We start from the raw sequence: 22,234 nt of genomic DNA on the forward strand, positions 1-22,234 counted from the left end.
GGTTGTAAATCTTGGATTTACTTCACCCAAGTGTCATCCACATACCTAAACCAATGGCTTGGAAGTGTTCCTTTATATGAGTTTGGGGCCTTGTGCTCAACCATTTCCATGTATAAAGTGGCGTCAATTGGGGACATCGTATGACACCATGGTTTCATCTTGTTCTATTGTTGAGCCTTTGATTTTGTTCACGAAGTCCAGCGGGGCTAAGATAATTACGAAAGAATATTGCGGACCCGATTCATTTCTCAGAGCCGGATCTATCGCGAACGACTCATCACAAAGCCGAGGAGAAGAGGCGGAGTCAGCAGCTGACACGTGAAATGCGGAAGAGGGGTGTAGTCTCTAGTCGAGTTCCCACTGAAGTCGCTCAGTCAGTTAAGACTTCCGATCTGTGCTGCACCGTGAGGAAACATCCAGTCAGTAAGTACAGAAACACTCATGCTCAGCCGCTGATTGTGTGTGATTGTGTAGTCTGCGGACAGTTGTGTTCGCTCACTGTTTGACACCGAACTGGTCCTGACAGTGTAATGAGGCGGAGAGGGAAGGCAAATATGATACTGTGTGTTGTTGGAAATATACTGTGTAATGAAAGCGATTTCAGTCTGTGAAGTGTGAATTCATATCTATCTGCATGTAGGAGAATAAATCCAATCCAAACCTGTTTTCTACCATATTCCATTAAGATATTGCTAATTTTAATGAGCAGCTGTTTAAAGTTACAGTGAATGAGTTATACAGCTGCTCTAATTTCAGTGGATCCTAAATTACATATGGTTTAAACTTACTTTACCTCTTAACACTTATTTTTGATACTGACTACTGCATTACTTTCTAATATTCATAGGCAGTATATGCTTAACAGATTATTTATTGCTAGTGTAGGTAACTTGAAAGTTTTACACAATTTTATTGAATAAAACTTGCTTGATGTTAATAATATTTAATATAGAAGTATATGTAATAATTGAGCTCTGCTGTCTTTTCTTTGTAGACGCAATGGCATCATCAACCCCTCTGGCCAAGGCCAACACCACCTTCTCACTGGCTTTGCTCAGCAAGCTGAGCGACAACGACAAGACTGCAAATGTTTTCTTCTCTCCTTTTAGCATCTCCTCAGCCCTGGCTATGGTGATGCTGGGAGCCAGAGGCAACACAGCCACACAGATGTCAGAGGTACAGGACACACACACAAATACAGATGTGAAAAATAACATTCCATGTTGTTTCACCTGTTCATCCTCATGTTTGAAGCCTACATTACACATTAAAATGCAGGTCTCCCATGAAAGACAGGAACCTTGGAAGCTCTTAATTGAGCTGAACTCCTGTTTTCAGGAGTGATAGGGATAGGATGGAACACTCAAGGTTAAGTATAAATCACCACTTTATTTCCTATTGTCAGCAAAAATGACAAAGCTCTGCTCTGTTCAGACTCTGGCCAGGTTTTATGGGGGGCACTTTGTTACTATGGATACATGATACTTATTGCTGAGGTGTAAGGGCAATAAAGATGAAGCTAAAGATGAAGCTAAAGCAATATGTTCAGTTTATCACTTCCCCTTATGTGCATGTGTCCCTTATGTCCTCTTGTCTGGCTACCTGTGGGATGCACAAATGAGCATGAATGAGCCACAGCTATCGAATAAACCCTCAGTTAGAGATAAATATGAATAACTTCAGGAATAAGTGTTGTTAAAGCTTAAATAATTTCATCTATGTCAGTAGTTTTGGGGTTTGCAATTAGTTATGCCAATATAGACACACTGTGCTTTATGAGAAAAAAGAATATGCAGCGAACGTAGTGAAATGTAGGAAGTTGGTATTATGTAAATCCAGAGTTTACTGCAATTTTTCTAAGTAATTTCTAAAGCAGGCCACACCTAGACAGGACTGGAGAAAGTGTATGTGGGAGGCTTTCACCTACAATACTGGAGTTTGTCAAGCTTGTAAATATAACAACAGTAACTGCAATGCCTTTTTGTGATAGAAAAGTGTTTTATTAAATACGTAATTGTTATTTTTGCTCTGACCTTTCACTTGGATTCTATGTGAGCTACCTTTGCTTTTATCCTGTGCACAAACGTGATGTCTAACTTAATGGTGAATACCACCAACTGCACTCTCATAGGTTCTCAGCTTCAGTGAGTCTGAGAAGAAACAACTTGCAGGAGCACAGGAGATGCTGATTCAGCAGCAGATCAAATTCAGCCTGCCACAGCATCTGCTGAAGGTGGTAACAAACCCAAACCCATGATAAACTATTACACAGGGGTTTTACTAACAGGTGGTTTGGGCGGTGTCATACGGTGGAGGAACTCTTTCACTTGGTTTTTACAAATTTCTAATGTGACAAAACGCAGCAATATGAGGAAGTATCTATACTGAAGGTTCAGTATGTGTTGGCTCCAGGACTCACAGCATTTTATTATTCATGGGACTTCTATATATGGTTTGCATTCTGGTGGGCTGTTTACATCAGATAAGAAGCTGCTAGAAAGTTTTCAACGATGACCCAATCCTACACATTATGGAAATTGGGTCACATCCGGGATAAGCTGTTTCCTGTAGTTTATCTGGACGTGTGTATTATTCTGATAATGACCTTGTATGAAGATGAAAAAAATTTTGCAAACATCACTATGACTGTGTTGTGCCTAGGATTGTGTATAGTATAAGAACAATTACTGAAGGAAGGAGTGTAACAATGGCTTAATTTATGGGGTTCTTATTAATTAAAAAGGGGTAAATAAAACATGCTCATTATATACAGGTGCAAATCAAAGCATAAACTAGGTGAAACAGGTGAGCTTGGATATGTAAATGGATGGCATGATATAACAATGCTAATTAGGTGACTAGTGATTCTTGAGATTTTGGGCGCAGATCGTTTATCAAAATACAAGGGGGAGTCTGTCTGAGGAAGGAGAGCTCTGCCTGTCACCACTCAGAACAACCCACTGGGGAAGCAGATAAATGCCACCTTACTTGGTAGATGACTCAACTGGCCAAGCAGAGCAGGAGTCGTCCGACGAGAGTGGATGCTTCAAGGTCCTTCGTCGTGGCCTCCCAAACTAGACTGGTCCTATCGAATAAACCCTCAGTTAGAGATAAATATGAATAACTTCAGGAATAAGTGTTGTTAAAGCTCAAACAATTTAATCTATGTCAGAAGTTTTGGGGATTGCAATTAGTTATGCCAATATAGACACACTGTGCTTTATGAGAAAAAAGAATACACAGCAGCTTGACCTTGGTAGTAACCAGTGCTAATAGGTTACCCACATAATTAGAGGTAGTGAAATGTAGAAAGTCGTTATTATGTAAATCCAGAGTTTACTGCAATTTTTCTAAGTAATTTCTAAAGCAGGCCACACCTAGACAGGACTGGAGAAAGTGTATGTGAGAGGCAGTTCTGCTCTATGGTATGCAAAATCTTTTCTGTTCAAAATAGAATAGAATCCTTGACATGCCGAGGGAATAATGTATAATCGTACAAATTCACAGTACAGTTTTCTCTTCTTGTTGTGGTTACTTTTGTGGACATGGTTTTATATGGTTTTAATTGTGTTTATAACACACTATTAAATAGTTATTAGTTAATCACGACATCACAGAACACACAAACAAATGAACTAAGAAAAGAACAATTTCATGCATGTCTTGACTGGCTGTGGAAAATCAGAAATGTATGACTGTGGACTGTGTATGAAGTTTCTTTTTCTTTTTACAGAACACTTAGGCAACAACCAAGCACAAAGATTATGCTGCTCAGGCAATATGCCATCGGTTCCGGTGGTTTGTCATTCAGGTGGTGCTGTTGTGACATAACTGGAATAGTTCATTGTCTGGTGTAAATTCTATCTCAGCCAAAGTATCTCGTAGAAAATTGGTTCGAACAGCTGTGAAGTCCTCTTCTAACGGGGGAATCAGTTCAGCATGTTTGCAGTCTCTTATTTGATCGGAATATCCAACTTCTTATTATATCAATCTTTGTGTCCTTGTTGGCCTGGATGCATTCCAGAGCGGCAATTTGTATCCGTTGCCTGATAATGTTATCAGGCCGACCTGAGTGAAGGGTCAGAGAAGGGCACCTCTCTGCGGGATTAGGCAGGTTTATGCTGATTTGTGGCATGAACTGCAGTTTATTGTTTGATAAAGGATGGCACTGGAGATCTGGGAAATCTCTGTGGAGGCAACAGTCTCTTTAAAGTCTGAGCGGTGTGGGAGATCGGAATCTCCACCCCCTCCCCACTTTCCAGACCTCACAACAATTGTTCATGGAGAGTGATGGGTTTTTTTTTGGTGCACAGTATCCTAATATCTTTAATAAGAAAGAAATATGTAAATAATGGCAATGGTGGAGGGATGGTGCATGCATTCATGGGTCTCTTTCTAAAAAACCTCATTGAAGGCATTTCCATGGGTTCTTGAAAATTGTTGTAAATTGTGTTTAAATGCTCTATGGTTTCAGTTTTTTTTCCACATTCACGATAGAGATTTGCCCATCAACACTAGCATGTAGATTTTCAGATATTCAGATGTTTTCAAAAAAGCACATTGCATGAAATTTTTGAGTTCAATGAATTGGTCAAAAGACCAATTGATTTACAACAAAAACATTTACAGCCAAATGTATCAATTTTATATTTTATGGCTTAATACTCCTACTACTACTAACACTAATACTACTGTTGTCCATAATAGTCAATATTATAGTCTTATAGTCTTATAGATTTGGCATGAAGCATCAGACAACAATCTACAAATAAGCTCATGCCCCAACAACATAGTCTAGAATATCTCGTATTAGATTGGTATAATAGTGGCTCATAGTGTCTTTTTAACATAATTTTTCTACTTTGTCTACAGTGCCTGAAAACCAGTGACTCCCAGGATGATATCCACACTGCCTTCGCCCAGTTGCTAAATGAGCTCAACAAAGACAGCGCGCCATATGCCCTTAGCGTGGCCAACAGACTTTATGGAGAGCAGTCCTACAAGTTTGTTGAGGTGTATTTTGTTTTTCAGCAATTGTGTGAGACTGCATATGGGTGTGGTTTAGTTTACCCAAAGCGAGGCTAAAATTAATGAGCAGCTCAGATAGGAATTTCTCAGCTTGAAGTAGAAGCAATGATAAATGGAGGGATGGGCAGCAGGCCATGCGTACAAGCAAGTGCAACAGTGACTGCTGAAAATACTCTCCTAGCTGTGATGACTCCAAAGTTAATTATTTCAAAATATTAAAGAATATTTTGCTTGGGTGATCAGAATCAGTAAATGTGTTGCCGATGGTTCCAGGAATTCTTAGGGAGCACCAGAAAGCACTACAATGCCGAGCTAGAATCTGTGGACTTCAAAAACAGCTACGAGGCAGCCAGGCTCAACATCAACAGCTGGGTAGAGAGCCAGACACAAGGTGGGTCATATACATGGCATATCCCTTCTGTGCCCTACAATAGCAATGAACTGCTGACTGAAATATTTTTGAGGCGAACCCCAATGGCTGGAACTATTGTGTCAGAAAATTTGGATCTCTAGATTGACACAATTATACAGTGATGAAGCTATTTTGTCAGGCTGCAATATGTGATACAGTCTGTCAGTCACATGGTAGCCATGCCTAAATGCAGACTGTGTTTTATGATCTATTTTCCTGTGAATAGAACCATCATCTAAAAATGAAAATCATGTTATATTTAAGAAGATATGAAAATAAAGACTTGAGACCATAAACTCATTCAACATTTAATGAGCTTTTAACTCAAGTGAGAAGCAGGGACATTTTCACATTGACTTCAATATAATATTTAAGCAATACAACATGACTGGCTGTGGTATAATGAATGTTTGAATAGTAGCTGTGGTATACGCTCATTATATCACAGTTAACAACCAATCAGATTGCAGGATTTCACCTTTCTGTTTTTTTAAGACTTTTTCATACAACCACTATAATGGGCATTAGATGGAATTAATATTTCCAGCTTTTTAGCATCGGGTTCATTTTACAGACCAGTTGTGTACATTGATTTTTCTTGATGGCCTATGAATTGAATTGCATTTTACATCTGGGTTACATCTGGGTTACTGAGCATGTCATTTCATTCATTAAATTTGTGCTTCAAATTCTTAGGTAAAATTAAGGATGTGCTGGCCCAAGGTGTGGTGGATGGAATGACCAGGCTGGTTCTGGTCAATGCCATCTACTTCAAAGGCAATTGGAACAAGCAGTTTAATCCTGATACCACAAGAGATGCTCAGTTCAAACTAAACAAGGTAACACAGCTCAGTGGACTAACAATGAACTAAACTTAAACGCCCCACGATAAACATTAAAAAGAAAGTGTATAGAATGAGGTTTCTTGGTAGTATTAAATTGCAAGCATAATATGGTATCATACAAAGTTTCAGATTTTAGAAACAGACTTTAGGACCACAGGCTGACCTCAGGACGATGTGGAAATCAAGGAAAGAGGAGTGGGAGTGTCATTGTTTAACAAAAGGTCATCTGTCACATGCTTTTGTGTTGGATGTTAGTCAGCCTCTGGATAAAACATTTCCCAATAGTTAAGCATGGCTTGGTCCAGTAAAAAGGATACTGATCTTTCCATGTGATGTTTCAGTGCCACTTTGTGGCATGTAGAGTGTGAGTCTTGTTGTATTCCATGTATTGAAGATTAGTAACCTACAGTGAAAGTGATTAACTTTGAACTGGACAAAAAAAAGTGATTCTGATGTGATTCTAAATATCTAACTTGTTTCAGAGTCCCAGCATTCCTCACAGAGTAGATGAGCTTTTCTTGACCCCCTGACATCAATAGTGATGAGTGTTTTCTGATTGACATTGACAAGATCAGCTTTATGTCATATCAACCAAGTCATTTAATTTAATTTTAAACATCAACAATACACACCAGAGCGCATGTTATATCCATCCATCCATCCATCCATCCATCTTCTACTGCTTTTCCATTTCCGGGAGTACTGGAGCCAATCCCAGCTCACCCTGGGCAAGGGCAGAGTACACCAGTTGCCAGTCTATCACAGGGCCAACACACAAAGACAGATAGCGACAAACAACCACTCACACTCAGACCTACAGACAATTTAGAGTCACCAGTCAACCCAAACATGATGTCTTTGGATGGTGGGAGGAAACCGGAGTACCCAGGGGAAACCAACGCAGGCGTTATTGTGGGGCAACAGCGCTAGCCACTTTGCCACCCTGCATAAATACTGGACTCAAATGCTGTGTTTTGTTCATTTAAAATATACCTTGCTTTCCACTTCTACATCACCACAAAAAAATGATATGTACTAGGCCACAGCTGGTGCAAAGTTGTATATGTTTCTGATGACTGATTTCAGAATGATGCTAAGCCAGTGAAAATGATGTACCAGAAGACAAAGTTTCCTTTGAGCTTCATCCCTGAAGCCAACTGCCAGGTAATTAAGAAGTTTGTTACATTAATCAGTTAATTCAGTATATCTGCATCTGTCAACCAACTGGGAATACACCCGACAACAAAGCCAAACATTTGGTACCGCCTTAATGAAGGAAAGCAGCAATTCCATTGAACATGAATGATACTGCTTATAATTCAATAAGGTTTTGGGCATGATCCCGACTTCTATAATGTGTGTGAAATTAGCTTTGCTTTTGATTGTTGCACTTAAAACTTTAAGCAATCTACTCTAAATGCCCCACAGATTTTGGAGATGCCTTACAAAGGGAAGGAGCTAAGCATGCTTATCTTTCTACCCACAACCATTGAGGACAATTCAACTGGTCTGGAGAAGGTAGGAGATGTACACTACTACATTTTTGCACTTACAGAAACACAAGAAATGTATAAACTGTTGATTTTGTGTGTATCCCCAGCTGGAGAAGGAGCTGACCTATGAAAACTTTGTGGAGTGGACTCGTCCAGACATGATGGATGATGTAGAAGTCAGTGTGGGCCTGCCTCGGTTCAAGATGGAGGAGGAGTATGATATGAAGAATGTCCTGGTCAGCATGGGCATGGTGGATGCTTTTGATGATGGTCTGAGTGACTTCTCAGGTAGGATGCATACCCAGACTGGACCAGAAATATTTAAAACACATTAAGATCAGGATACGACAAACCAAGCCTAGTTCCTCTCAAGTAATCTTCCTCTGCATGATAGGCATGTCTCCTGCCAATGACCTGGTGCTGTCAAAAGTTGTCCACAAGGCTTTTGTGGAGGTGAATGAGGAGGGAACTGAGGCGGCTGCTGCCACTGCAGCCATCATGATGCTACGCTGTGCGCTTCTTCCAGCCTCCTTCATTGCAGACCACCCTTTCCTCTTCTTCATCAGACACAACCCTTCCATGAATGTTCTGTTTGCTGGACGGTACTGCTCCCCTGAGTGAGGACAATAACATTTAGAGCTGTTTTTCACAACAGGAAAAGGGGTCACATTACATCTATAATGACAATTGCATAGCATTTTATTTGATAAAATCTTTAGAATCACCACTCAAGAATTTCCCAAACCAGCCCCTGCCGAGTTCATGAGTTATTGTGGGCACTCCTGAACATTGGGTTTTTGCTCCATTTATTATTTGCACTCAACCCAATTATGGGTAACTCTATTTCTAATAGCTTATGAAAAAGGATAGATCCCACAACCTAAATTTGAGGACAACTGCATTAGTATAGTTTGAGTAGACTTTGCCCTTTATATACTGCCTCTTTCATCCAGCAGCACTTATGACTGTTAACTGGGCCTTTATATATACCATGTGATGATGATAGCAAGGTAGTCTTTATCTACACATTATGTAATCAAGTAATATAGATAATTACCCAAAGAAAATATTGTACTAACATCACATTAACAAATAGATATGTGCTTTGGCATCATGTGAAGCACAGTTTATGATGCATATGATGCATATGATGCAAGTTTTGAACTTGCAGAGATGTATGTCTCCTTATTCTTCTACAAATACAAAAAATAAGTCTTTATATCACACTGGTTATCTATGAGAACTTCTTACTCCTTGTACAAGATATTTGACTTGAAGTGCTTTACAAAAAATAGGGATGAAATGACGCTATTAAAACAAGAACAAATTAACGATTAATTAAATAATACAATAAAAAGACAAACATTTAAATGAAAATAAAAGTAGAGACAATAATAAGATATGAAAGAACTGATTGAAAGCCAGATTTTTAGCTGTCTTTAGAAATGTCCACAGAGCCCCTTCTTGGCACTTAGCATAGTTAAAATAAACCACCCTGCCTTACTTGTGCATAAAAATTTTACATCTTTCTAAGGATAGAATTACAATCTGAGCTTTAGAAGGATTACAGTCTGTAATGTCTTTAAAAATCAAGAACTTGAAATATAAAGTAAAACAACCTTGATACCTGATGTAACCTGGAGTCAGAGCTTACTGTAAACTAGGGTGGTTCGCTATCTGTTGCTTGTTAAAGGTTTTGTGGCACTGTTCAACTAAGCCTCTTAACTCTCTGCTTTGGAAGACCAATAAAGAAAGCATAGCAATAATGTAACCTTTTTGATCAAGTTTTTCATTCTCTTTATGGAATAGAAATGGCCATACTTTTTTAATATATCATAACTTTCCTTAAAGCTGTTTTGACTACAGGACTATTGAAAAGCAATAAAGAGTGTGAAATAGAGCTCAGGAACTATAATTACATACTGAAGGCTTTAAAAAAGTAGATTAGTAACCAAAAACAAAACCAGTTGCCCCATATACAACATCAGGTTCGGTTCCTGGGTCTGGTTCTGTGCGGAGTTCTCATGTTTTCCTCTTGCCTGCGTTTCCTACTGGATACTCCGGTTTCCTCCCACAGTCCACAAACATGTTTGGGTTAATTGGTGACTCTACATTGTCCGTAGGTCTGAGTGTGAGTGTGAGGCCCTGTGATAGACCTGATCAGGGTGTACCCCACCCTCACCCAATGTGAGCTAGCAACCTCCCACCGATCCATAAATGAATAAGCGATAGAAGATGAATGAATGAATGAAATAATAATAAATATCATGGATATAATAGAGCTCAAGGGTTTCAAACATTTGTGTTGATCTGTTGTAGATACCGTGAAATTTCTTGTGTTCTTTTTTCAGTTAAATTGTATTTAACACAAGTGATAGCTGCAAGCATACCATCAACTGTCTGTGAGACTTGTTGAGACACTCTCATTCCTCTCAAACCTCCAAGGCTATCGGGAGACCAAGTAATATATTGGTCTTTTAAAGATGTTCAAAGGTCAGCGGCCTTTAGGCAACAACACCAACCACTATGTAGCCAGGCTGCCAATGTAACTATCCCCTAATTGATGGAAAAACTAATTAGTAAATGCTCAGTCACTTAAAACTTGCAAGTAGTTTTTGCTCTCAGCCGATAATGTGTGCTGTATCCTGGGTCGCAGCCTTTAAAAAAAGAAAAAGGTGTGGAATGTGACAGAACTGGTTGGTTCCTGAATCACCTGGGGTTAATGATTCGAATCTTCGCACTGAATCATGAATCAGGAGTCCGAGCTCTCCATTAACCCAGATGCTATGAGTCCTCTGGTCGGCTGCTGCTCAGTACATAATGCGAGTCCACAGACTCACAGGAAACAGTTCTGATTCAAATGATTTGGTTCCCTGACTTTACTCCAGTCAATGAATCTGAGTAGTAATAAATAAAGCATAAAGAAGTGGTTGAACTGGTGTTCGTTATGTGGCTGATATATTTTATGCTACGATTATGATGATGATTATTGGGGGGGGGGGGGAACAACACTGATTCAGGTAACTTTAGTCAGTGACTCAGATTAAGTCCATAAAAGGAACCGAATTTATCACCACTAGTATGTGAGGGAAGGGACTTGTATTTTTTTGTCCTCCCGCACAGGAGGTGGCGCCGGTGCCCGGCCGTGTCTGTGACGCACTTCCTGAAAACTTCCTGGTTGTTGAAGAACCTGTTACTGAAACATGCCGCCGAGGTGTCCAGGACAGGACAGGTCTGCAGGCTGAGATACGGTCACCGTCACCGTGCTTTGGCCTTAAACTTCCGCCTGCTGACCAAGCTCCCCCGTTTGGCCGGATGGATCGACTCATTTCCAAGTTCACGGACCAACGCGTTCTCTTCTCGGCTTCTTTCGTTGTGCGGCTGGCCCTGGTCATTTATGGAGACTACCAGGATCGGACCATGATGGTGAAATACACTGATATCGACTATCATGTGTTCACCGATGCTGCGAGTTTCATTACTAAGGTAAGTCCAGCAGATCGAGGCTTGAAACGGCCTCATACTCCAGTCCTGAAGTGTAAGTCCAGTACTTTGATCTAGACCTGGTCTGATGGAGTGTACTTGGAAAATGTGAAATATCCCTCTATATCTTATTAGCCAACAAACTACAGTGTTGACTACTGGTCTGAGACCTGGTCTAAGTTTGCTTGGGTGTTAAAACCTGGGTCCCCCTGTATTGCGAAGTTGGAATCACACTCCTGTCACTGGGAGGTGTAGGCACTGTCTCATGTGGTGTACCTGAACATAGACGGTCCATAAAAGTGGAATCCTAAACCTTTGTTCAGTCTATTGACCACCTGATGGAGACTCCACAGTTTGTTTTGGGGTTTTTTGTTTGTTTTTTTCCTCTGCATTTGTCCTCATAATTTAACACCAGAGGATGTAAACATTATATTAGATTGATGCAGTCATTGTCTTGCAACTAAATATTTTATTATTTCAGTGCATGTGTGTGACCATCACCAGCCCTCCCTAGTAGCTAGTTTGTGAAATGGCAGGGAGGGCAGTGCTACACCTTAGTGAATACAGGGGGGAATAAGATAGATAGCCTTTATTGTCCAATAAGGGAAATTTGTTTTCACAATCTGTCACAAAAACATAGAATACAACATCACAACAACATCAACCCTAACCCTAACCCAACCACAACATCATCAATGCAGAACAACATAAGAAGAACACCACCAGACACAGCAAAATATGGATACACACAGACATACAAAGGACAGAGAAGGTGTGGAAGGATGGACAGGGGACGGGAAGCAGGTGTTGCTGGTACGAACTGGTGGAGTGAAGGATGCTGTGCTTTTCCTGTTACCTCAATCAGGATTATGAGAGTCCAGAAGATGTCTGGGAGAGATGGGAGTCCAGATAGGTGAAGGTGTTACAGAAGAGGAGCCGAGTCAAAGATAGGATACATGATGATGGAATGAAAGAGCAGCTCAGCCCATTTTAGGCAGGGTTCATTAATCCTTCATGATGTGCCCCAACACGAGCTGGCAAGTGAAACCACACATGCATTTCGGTATTCCCTAAATATGAGGAAACCACTGCCACTGACATATCACACCCAGAACCCCAACCCCATCCACCGGTGAAGCGCCCAAAGTAGGAAGGGCTGCAGGGGCAGGGGGCCATGATCACGGACCAACGCCACTGGTGTACACTGACCAAGGAGACTGCAGAAGGAGGAAACCCTGCAAGCACAGGGAAGAGCCCACAACCCCCACACAAGGGCGAGAGGAAGCAGCAAGCCACCATACCGTGGCCAGCATCAGACCGTCAGAGGCCACCAGGGAGCCGCCACAGAGCCAGCATCACACAGTGCCAGGAGGCAAAGCTCAACCATGAGGACACAGAAGACCCTGGGTACCTGGCTGAACCATCCGCTGTTGGGTCCCATGCCGCCGGCCCCTTGTGCCACCCCACCACGGAGGACCAGGATGCCTGAGCCATGCCATGACTAGTGAAAGTGAAGCAAAGGAGCGCTTCTTTAACCCCTGTCGAGGAAGCATTGCCACAGTTTTTTTTTTTTTTTTAAGAAGTCTTATATTATAAGATTATATTGAAGTCTATGTGAAAATGTCCTCACTTCTCCCTTTATTTATTAGCTCAGTATGCATTTAGACTTGCATTTAGAAAATAGACTTTAAAGCAGGGAATGCAGTAGAGCACAGAGCAGGTAAACGCAGCTCCACCTTCTCCTCAAAATAAGGTTTATCTGTGTTTTCAAAAGCCAAGATGATGATGGAAAAATTGCAAACTGGAGGCTTCAAAATGGCAGTTCACAAACTAATGTATGATGTCATGGATGGTTGACGCTTGACCTGGACTGAATTTGCCAGGTGCACTTGCACCCTTCGACACTACTACTACACAACAACAATGTACAAACAAACACATGATCATTCAGTAAAACATTAAGATTTTTATAACTCAAAGTCCTTTGTATTTGATGCAGGGCAAGTCCCCGTACAACAGGTCAACCTACCGCTACACTCCTCTCCTGGCCTGGCTTCTCACCCCCAACATCTATGTCAACAAGATGTTTGGCAAGATCCTGTTCATTGGATGTGATATATTGTCTGGACTGCTCATTTACAAGATCCTCTGCCTGCGGGGTCTGGGCTCTGAGGTTTGTCAGTTGGATCCTTTTTTTTCCACCAGAATTGATAAGAAAAAATTGACTTTTTGTTTTCAATCGAAAAGTGCAGTGCAGATAAAATATGTTTTGTTTTGTTTTTTTGCCGGGGGGGGGGGTGGTTATGTTCAGACAGCACGTCGAGTTTCCTCCCTCTGGTTCCTCAACCCTCTGCCTATGGGAGTGTCAAGCCGAGGAAACGCTGAGTCAATCCTGTCAGCCTTGGTGCTGGGGACATTACTCTGCATGGAAGGTAAAAGGGGGGCACACGGTGTGCGTGTGTCTGTCTGCGTGTGTAGTGTCTTTAAAACACTGTGTACATCGTAATGTAAATAAACATCAGCAAATACTTGTACCTCTCTTCCTCCAGGCCGCCGTCTCATATGGGCAGCAGTCCTGTATGGTCTGTCAGTCCATATGAAGATCTATCCTGTTACCTACGCCTTGTCCATCGCTCTGACTCTACGCTCACCAGAGACCACAAAAGAGAACAGGAGGGGGTGGATGAGGTTTATTGTTGTTATTGGAAGCTTCATCAATGCAGAGCTGCTCCTTTTTGCAAGTGTGTCGGGGGGAGTTTTATGTGGGCTCACAGCACTCTGCTATTACATGTAAGAGGTGTTGGTTTCCAACTGCTGCATCAGCTGTGATTAAGAGTTGACTACTGTTTTGCCAATACTTACAATAATACTAAATACGTAACCAGTCCATATTTTTTAGATGTAAGTTTATTCAATTTTTATAATATGAAATATCTTTTCATTCTAACTTAGGATGAGGATTTCTTCTCATCTGAAAAATACTCTTGACTTGAGGCTAAACAGGAGTGCTCTGATCATGGGATTTCTTTCCTGTCCTCACAGTTATGGGTGGCAATTTCTTCATGAGACCTACTTGTACCATCTGACCAGAAGAGACATCAGACACAACTTCTCTCCATATTTCTACATGCTCTACCTCACTGCAGGTATTAATTTGTTTGGCAATTTAGAGTAGGCCTAAGACCAGCATGAAGTGTGCTCATGCAGAAGTATGGATTGCATTCAGTAGTGATGAATTTAAACCTCCACATACAAGCAAAAAAAAAAAAAAGGATTTAGACATCTCACCTCTGTGCTAAAATAAAACTCTCCAGTCAGAGCCTCACAGCAAAAGGTGCAAATTATTCACACATCTGAATGACTCATAGCAGCACCACAACATCTCTCATCTCATCTCATCTCATCTTCAACCGCTTACCCGGGGCCGGGTAGCAGCTCAAGCAGACGACCCCAAAACTTCCCTTTCCCCGGCCACATTGGCCAGCTCTGACTGGGGGATCCCAAGGCGCTCCCAGGACAGAGTGGAGATATAATCTTCCCACCTGGTCCTCGGCCTGCCCCATAGTCTCCTCCCAGCTGGACATGCCAGGAACACCTCAGGCGTTCTGGTGACATCCTTAACAGATGCCCGAACCACCTCAACTGGCTCCTTTCCACGCAAAGGAGCAGTGGCTCCACTCCGAGTCCCTCCCGGAGGGCCGAACTTCTCACATTATCTCTAAGGGAGACTCCAGCCACCCTAATGAGGAAACCCATTTCAGCCGCTTGTACCCGCAATCTCGTTCTTTCAGTCATGACCCATCGCTCATGACCATAGGTGAGGGTTGGAACAAAGACTGACCAGTAGATAGAGAGCTTTGCCTTCTGGCTCAGCTCCCTCTTCAGTGCTTTAGTGCTGAACGCAACACCACAAATGCTGCACCGATTCTCCAGCCAATCTCATGCTCCATCTTACCCTCACTTGTGAACAAGACCCCGAGATACTTAAACTCCTTTACTTTAGGTAAGGACTCATTTCCTACCCAGAGTTCGCATGCCACTCCTCCTGCTGAGAACCATGGCCTCCGATTTAGAGGTGCTGATCCTCATCGCAGCCGCTTCACACTCGGCTGCAAACTTGTCCAGTGAGCACTGGAGGTCACAGACTGATGGAGCCAATAGGACCACATCATCCACAAAAAGCAGGGATGTAACCCTCAGCTCCCTGAATTGCAGCCCTCCTCCGCCACGACTACACCTTGACATCCTGTCCATGAATATCACTAACAGAATTGGTGACAAAGCGCAGCCCTGGCGGAGGCCAACCCCCGCCTGAAACATGTCCGACTTATTGCAGAGAACCCGGACACAGCTCTCGCTTTGGGAATACAGAGATTGGATGGCCATCAACGAAGCCCCCCTCACCCCATACTCCCGCAGCACCTCCCACAACATATCCTGGGGAACCTGGTCATACACCTTCTCCAAGTCCACAAAACACATGTAGACTGGATAGGCATACTCCCAGGCCCCCAGTAAAGATCTGGTCCGTTGTGCCACGACCAGGACGGAATCCGCATTGCTTCTCTTCAATCAGAGGTTTGCCAATCGGTCGGACCCTCCTTTCCAGCACCTTGGAGTAGACTTTCCGAGGGAGGCTGAGGAGTGTGACGCCCTGGTAATTGGCACACATCCTCTGGTCCCCCTTTTTGAACAAGGGAACTACCACCCCAGTCTGCCACTCCTTTGGTACTGTTCCAGACTTCCACGCATTATTGAAAAGGCGTGTCAACCATGACAGCCCCAGAGCCTTCAACATTTCTGGACGGATCTCATCAACCCCCAGGGCTTTGCCACTGTGAAGTTGTTTGACCACCTCAGTGCCCTCTTCCTCTACACGTTTGGGCTTGCCAGGTCTGTCCTGAGTCTTCCCCGGCCACCTAACCCAACTCACCACCAGGTGGTGATCAGTTGACAGCTCTGCCCCTCTCTTCACCTGAGTGTCCAGCACATGCAGCCTCAGATCAGATGACACAATCATAAAATCGATCATTGACAGTTGAAGTCCCCCTATAGGACTATGGAGTCCCCTACCGGAGCCCCATACAGGACCCGATCCAGGGTCTCCAAGAAGGCTGAATACTGTCAGAGTTTCCCCCCCCCCACAACCCTGAGGCGTAGGGAGGCGACTCTCTCGTCTACCGGGGAGAACTTGTGAGTATCCCTCCACACACAACAGGCCAGAGTGACGGTACTACTGTCTGTAGTTCTCTGGCTGCTTTGTCAAATGTATGTAGTGACAACAGAACTGGATCTACAGTCATCACTCCATAGCACTGTCACATATTGATAGTGAAGGTCTTTGACTCCAACACGGATGCTCTCTAATGAACTTGTGCAGCTGCTTCACCTAAAGTTGTTGAGTTTGAGTCTGATCAAGTAGAACATTGAATACCTGTTCTCTAGTCCAAATGTTGGTATTAACATGCTAATATCTAACTGGACTCTGCTCAGTCTCAACCTCATTGTCAGGTTATCAAGAAGATGGCCCTAATATCAACTAAAACCTGTTTGCATGCCAGAAATTTGTTCTGGCCCTCCTGGTCCTTCCCCTCTCTGTCTTCCTCTACCTCTTACTGCTTTCTTGTTTTCAAACGTCTCACAGAAGGTCACCTGGGGTTGATATAAGTATTTTTAGGTCTCTGAGGTTTATGTGAATTTCAAATGTGTTTTTCAATTTGAAAATGTGTTTTCACAACAATTGAAATATTGAAGTATTGAACAAAGTGTCGAACATAAGGAAAGTTGTATTTAGTCAGTACATTTTCTAAAATCGAAGACAAAGTGAAGAGCATTTGTGCTTTTCTGTCATTTATCTTGTACCGCTTATCCGTTTCTGGGTTGTGGAGGTTGCTGGAGCCAATCCCAGCTCACATTTGGCAAGGGCTTTTGTGTTGTCAGCAATCTCAAAATACTAAAAGGACGTGTTCGGTTTCTTTTGTTTTATTTTGGAGCAGACAGTAGATGGAGCCAATGGCTTGGCCTGGCAGTATTTGTTCCACAGCTCATCTTGTTGGTGGAAACATCATTGGCATTTCACTCTGACCTGGCCTTTTCCTGTTTTCTCCACACCGCCATCTTTGTCTCGTTCAACAAAGTCTGCACTTCACAGGTACGCAAAGAACCATCAACAGGCGGGAGTGTCAGTTGAGCTCTGACCTTTCACTCCTATGTTTCTTCACTTTCAGTTTAAAGCAGATTACTGGTTTCAAACAGTCATAATAAAAATAATAATCAAACAAACACTGATTTCAATAAGTTTATTATGATTCTTTTTGATTTTTTTGTAGACATTTTCCCACATGCCAAAATTGCTTTCTATGCCTTTACAGTACTTCCTGTGGTACCTGTGTTTGATCCCTTTGGTCATACCTCACCTGAGTCTGTCACTGAAACACGGAGTGGGACTTGTGCTGCTCTGGTTTGCTGGACAGGTAACTCAGTTAAGTACATTCTGTGTGACAGATGAATTTAAGTAGAACAGTATCTTAACATCATAACTAAATATCTTGGTAAATATTCAATTTTGATAGATTGATCTGCTGAAGCCTTCCATATGTAGTTTAGTGTTGTTTTTGCATCAGTCAGTTGTCTCATGTTGAACTGTGGAGATTTAACGCTGAATCCTTCTGCAAACATTTGATGGAAAGATCTGAAGTTGACCTTGCCATGTGTCTCTCCAATACCAGGGCATTTGGTTGGCTCCAGCCTACTTCCTGGAGTTTGAAGGCTACAATACTTTCCTGCTGATCTGGTTCGCTGGACTACTTTTCTTGATCATCAACTGTTTCATCCTGATTCAGATCATAACTCACTACAAACCAAAGAAAACTCCATGTAGACTAAAGGTTGAATAAGTGTGGATGGGTTATTTTTGATTTGAAGGTTCAGGTGATGAATGTCCAAAAATACATTTTGTATTTTTTACATCTTCAGAGTTTGACTGGGATTTACTTTAACCTTAGCAGTTTTATCAAAAATCTGTCATACACACCACTCTGAGTGACAAAGCCACAGCTGTATTTTCAATCATTCTGAGTTAAACTGACTGATTAAATGCTTGCAATTGTGGGTCAAAGCCCTTAATTCCTCAGTGAGTCACAATGTGAGGAAAACTGCTGCTTTGCTGCTTTCTCCAGTTTGAAACTTTGAAGTCCGTTCCACCTGTGGCCATACCACACGACCAGGCAGATGTTTTCCATTTGCTGGCAAGGGCAAAAATACCTGCTGTAGATCAGAGATCACACGAAGGGCTGCCACAGTGCTAACAACCACTGGGCATTCTTTCTTGGTTTGGAGAAAAGCGCTTTTAAGTGCAGATCAAATGCATGTGTTGATGAATCACTCTAAAGAACTGCCCATAAATTCCAGCTCTAACTGATACAAAGAAATGAGCTTTGATGATATTGTAGCAGTATTTATAATGTTAAGGTGGATATTTGTTAATATGATAGAAGATGAATCAGCCACTTGGAAACATTGTAAATCTTTCACAAGCTTTTGGTCATGACTTCATTTTCTCTTTTTGCCTATCAGTTTGTCAAAAACTACTAGTTAGAATGCAATCAAATATTCACTATACTGACTTAACTTTGGTTTGAATCAAACTCTGGTTTAGTAACAAATACAGGAAAGTTAGGGTTGAAATGTTTCTGAGAAAGCCATTGACATATAATGACAATTAGTCTATAAGCAAACTGAATTTGGATGTAATGTGGAGCCGACTGACTCAGAGACTAGACTGTGATCAAACATATTAGTCACAGTCCAGCCAAAACAATATTTTTTTTTTTTCTCACATGGAGCTTCATCCCCATTAATTCCTATCCCAGAATCCTTTATTATGTACCTAGATCTTTAGCTGGATGTGTCTGAATCTTTCCACAGGAAATTACTTGTGTATCAAGCCCAAGGTAGCGATTCTGTTTTTTTCCACTGCTAATTTTATTTATAGTTTGAATGTTGATGGTATGAGGCTCTTGTAGCTGCAGTGTAGAGCTATGACCAGTAGGTAGAGGTATTTTCCAGAAGAAGAGTGAACAGCAGCATCTATCTTTATAACCTTCACAGACTAATCTGTTAACTAGAACATAAAGATAACCCAAAACAAACAGTGCCGGCAGCAGCCTCATAATCTGACTGTACTCTACCCAGAATCTCACATGAAAATTATTAGATTTCAGTCTTGTAGCTGATACATAACCAGGGGCAGTTCTACACCTCAACATGTACTCCCTGTGAGTGAGGCGCAAATGTAGAGGTCCAACCAGGCAACGGAGGCAACACTACTTTAGATCTTTTTCATATTCCAATGACTTGAGAATGGGACAAGAGGATTGACAGAAAATGACAAGAGCGAGAAATCTGACATGTTTAACTAAAGGTACCTAGACAAAGACGTTAGAACTAGCTTTCAAAAAATATATATTTTGAATTTCACACATAATAAAACAGGAAATCAAATGAAATTTTAATAGAAATAGGATAGAAATGTAATGGGAGGTCACAAATTCACTATTCTGTGGAAAGTGCAAAGAATATCAGCTTTGGTTTAGTACACACAAACCGCTGGAGTATGGTCATCATGAGCTTCCTTCAGGCTCATGCTGAGGAGGTTTACAATGATATTACGGTGTGAACACTGAGTAATGCCAGCCCTTGGTATATGCACATGCACTGCACAAAGATCAAGTGTGTGGAGGTGGCTGCATGGGTTGCCTGCTGAGTGGTCAGTGCTGGTCTAAGGAGATTTACAGCAGTTTCTCCTCAGAAGCAAATGGTACAATAAATCCTCAATTAGTAACCCCAAAGCTGTTTATAGTTTAATGAGTTAAACTAACAGTAAGTTGTAAGATGATTTTAAACTTAATCACACTGCTCCTCAACACAGCAATCAGGAAGTCATAGTCATAGTCATAGTTTGAACATTACATTTTCAAGGGACAGAACTACATACCTGGTCAAATTGATGTATACTGAGTTCAAATTAGTTTAAAATCATTTCAAACAAATGCATAGAGACACAACTAAACAAAGTAAGCAATAAGGAGGTCCATGTGCTGTTCATTAGCTAATTGTAGCTAAGAAACGGCAAAAGTGTGGGGGTTATGGACGGGGGATTGCGTGACTGTCTTCCATATGCTTAGTAGGGTGTATGCTTAAGTGCATGCTATGTACACGCATATGTGTGCACATACGTGTCTGTAACATACCCCCGAGGATTCTCCTCGTCATTGTCACCGGGGACATGGGAAGAGACGTGGACATTGTTGTGTCTATGTATCCACTGGTGCATCTGCCTATATGAGTGTGTATTAGCGTGAGGGGAGAGAGAGACACAGAGTCGGTGTGGCCAATTAGGGCAAATGGTGTGCGGAGTGGGGTATGAATGGTCACGCAATCTTGCATGGTATAGGATTATAGGTCTTGGTCTGCACACATGCACACACTCACACACAAACCCTCACAGATACAGCTGTCAACAAGCATCAAGCATTTTGCGTATACTACAGTTGCCCTAAGCAGTCAATCCTCTCTCAATTGGTTGCACTCTTTTTTTATTGTTTCACTCTTTTACCAAACTAACTTTTACAAACTAACTAACTAGGTTTTGTCACCTCACCTCAATCAGTCTTGCACTCTTTCTCTGTCAGTGGAACCCTTTTCCCTTGCCTTGCAGAGCAATGGTCTTGCAGATGGCGTGATGGAAAGCTGCATGCATGCAGATGGATATTAAACATTTAAAGTTCATTGTCACATCATCAGTCTTGAACCTAAAGTGAGACAAAAGCAAAGTAGTCCTTTGGGGAGAAGAGGGAATTGTGTGTGTGCGTGTATTTGTGTATAATAGTGATTTGTAATTCACATTAAAGAGCTTGATCCTTAGAAGGTCACATGAGAGCACTACACCTCTCTTTTGTTCTGAGGGTACAGAGATGTGTATATTTAATTATCCCTTTTAATATCTACTGACCGTTTGAATCAACAAAAGCTGCTACTGCATTTCTCCCATTATGAAGCTTTGCATATTTTAGCATACAGTGTATTTTATTTTCAAGCCAGAGTTATGAGTCTGAATAATATTTTCAGTTTTCATGGACTATTACTCTATGAATCAGTGTGAGTTATGAATATCATCTCCTTGCCAACTGCAAAGTAATGAACCTCATTAATTTTCTGGCAGTTACTTTTAACCTGGTGCAACTAGCCCTGCAGTGCTGTAAACAAACTCAGAGGCAAATCCAGAAAAATACAATGAGGTAAATGTTTGATGTTCCTAGACTGGACGCAGTGTTTCCTCACCACCATTACTGGAGGAGGAAGTAGAATCTTAATTTGATCATAGTCAAGAGGAAGAAGATGGTTCTCCTGTATAACTGTTTGGGTTTATGTGGGTCAACTAAACACCAGCACTGACACGCAGAGGGCTCTTGTAGACAGGACTTAACTGATTTTATGGAGTAACAGTTGCACAGTTACAGTTTATACATCTTCACACAATTAACAAAGGTTGTTAATTGATGTGAGAATTTCTCACATCCAAAACAGTTACATTGTTACACTAATGTGATCACAACACTGGGCCCACATGTCAGGATCATCTCCAGACAGGAACAAGAACTCTGTCACTAACAACAGGCAATGGGCTAAAATGGGTTCTTATTGTTTCTATCTGTTTGATTCATTTAGCACAGAGCAGATTCATGGTTGGACTTCGCTGCATCACTGTGTCCTTCACAGATGCTGCAGTCTGCTTCAAATTTAACTAAATCACTTGAAGGAATGTAACGGGTACCAAATGTACTATGTGTATATGTTGTCCATATTCACTATGCATACAGTATACATGAAGAACAGATCTAGCTACACAACAGCTCCACTTTTTCTCCACGTCAGACTGTCTGTCCTCTCTTCAGTTCATCTGAGACTCATCG

General features: G+C 41.7%; 2 protein-coding genes across 5 annotated transcripts; both read left to right on the top strand.

Annotated features, from left to right (window-relative positions):
* The first annotated feature begins 338 nt into the window (after positions 1-338).
* On the top strand, positions 339-8,399 carry LOC115060875 (leukocyte elastase inhibitor-like). 3 transcript variants are annotated; one of them, XM_029529010.1, is made up of 10 exons: positions 339-423; positions 995-1,176; positions 2,132-2,233; positions 4,873-5,013; positions 5,302-5,419; positions 6,137-6,279; positions 7,372-7,449; positions 7,714-7,803; positions 7,886-8,066; positions 8,173-8,399. In XM_029529010.1, the coding sequence occupies exons 2-10, from the start codon at positions 1,000-1,002 to the stop codon at positions 8,397-8,399; spliced, it is 1,257 nt and encodes a 418-aa protein (XP_029384870.1). In that variant the 5' UTR covers positions 339-423; positions 995-999. The 3 variants fall into 3 exon arrangements, with proteins under 3 accessions (XP_029384870.1, XP_029384872.1, XP_029384871.1); XM_029529012.1 differs by lacking the exon at positions 2,132-2,233; XM_029529011.1 differs by lacking the exons at positions 339-423; positions 2,132-2,233 and having other exon boundaries at positions 1,000-1,176; positions 4,837-5,013.
* Positions 8,400-10,934: 2,535 nt separating this feature from the next.
* Positions 10,935-18,371, top strand: pigm (phosphatidylinositol glycan anchor biosynthesis, class M). Of its 2 annotated transcripts, none has more exons than XM_029529534.1 (8): positions 10,935-11,264; positions 13,261-13,434; positions 13,573-13,693; positions 13,811-14,051; positions 14,304-14,407; positions 17,258-17,412; positions 17,633-17,734; positions 17,990-18,371. In XM_029529534.1, the coding sequence occupies exons 1-8, from the start codon at positions 11,094-11,096 to the stop codon at positions 18,155-18,157; spliced, it is 1,236 nt and encodes a 411-aa protein (XP_029385394.1). In that variant the 5' UTR covers positions 10,935-11,093; the 3' UTR covers positions 18,158-18,371. The 2 variants fall into 2 exon arrangements, with proteins under 2 accessions (XP_029385394.1, XP_029385395.1); XM_029529535.1 differs by having other exon boundaries at positions 13,811-13,949.
* Positions 18,372-22,234: the final 3,863 nt, after the last annotated feature.

This window comes from Echeneis naucrates, chromosome 20, assembly GCF_900963305.1.
Source record: "Echeneis naucrates chromosome 20, fEcheNa1.1, whole genome shotgun sequence".
NCBI lineage: Eukaryota > Metazoa > Chordata > Actinopteri > Carangiformes > Echeneidae > Echeneis > Echeneis naucrates.

Bases quoted from the DNA above. Each gene is read 5' to 3' on its own strand.
- pigm (XM_029529534.1), top strand. From the start codon at position 11,094: ATGGATCGACTCATTTCCAAGTTCACGGACCAACGCGTTCTCTTCTCG. The intron at 11,265-13,260 runs GTAAGTCCAGCA...TATTTGATGCAG, and splicing joins CTGCGAGTTTCATTACTAAG to GGCAAGTCCCCGTACAACAG. The intron at 14,408-17,257 runs GTATTAATTTGT...ATTTTGGAGCAG, and splicing joins CATGCTCTACCTCACTGCAG to ACAGTAGATGGAGCCAATGG.
- LOC115060875 (XM_029529010.1), top strand. From the start codon at position 1,000: ATGGCATCATCAACCCCTCTGGCCAAGGCCAACACCACCTTCTCACTG. The intron at 1,177-2,131 runs GTACAGGACACA...GCACTCTCATAG, and splicing joins CAGCCACACAGATGTCAGAG to GTTCTCAGCTTCAGTGAGTC. The intron at 8,067-8,172 runs GTAGGATGCATA...TCTGCATGATAG, and splicing joins TGGTCTGAGTGACTTCTCAG to GCATGTCTCCTGCCAATGAC.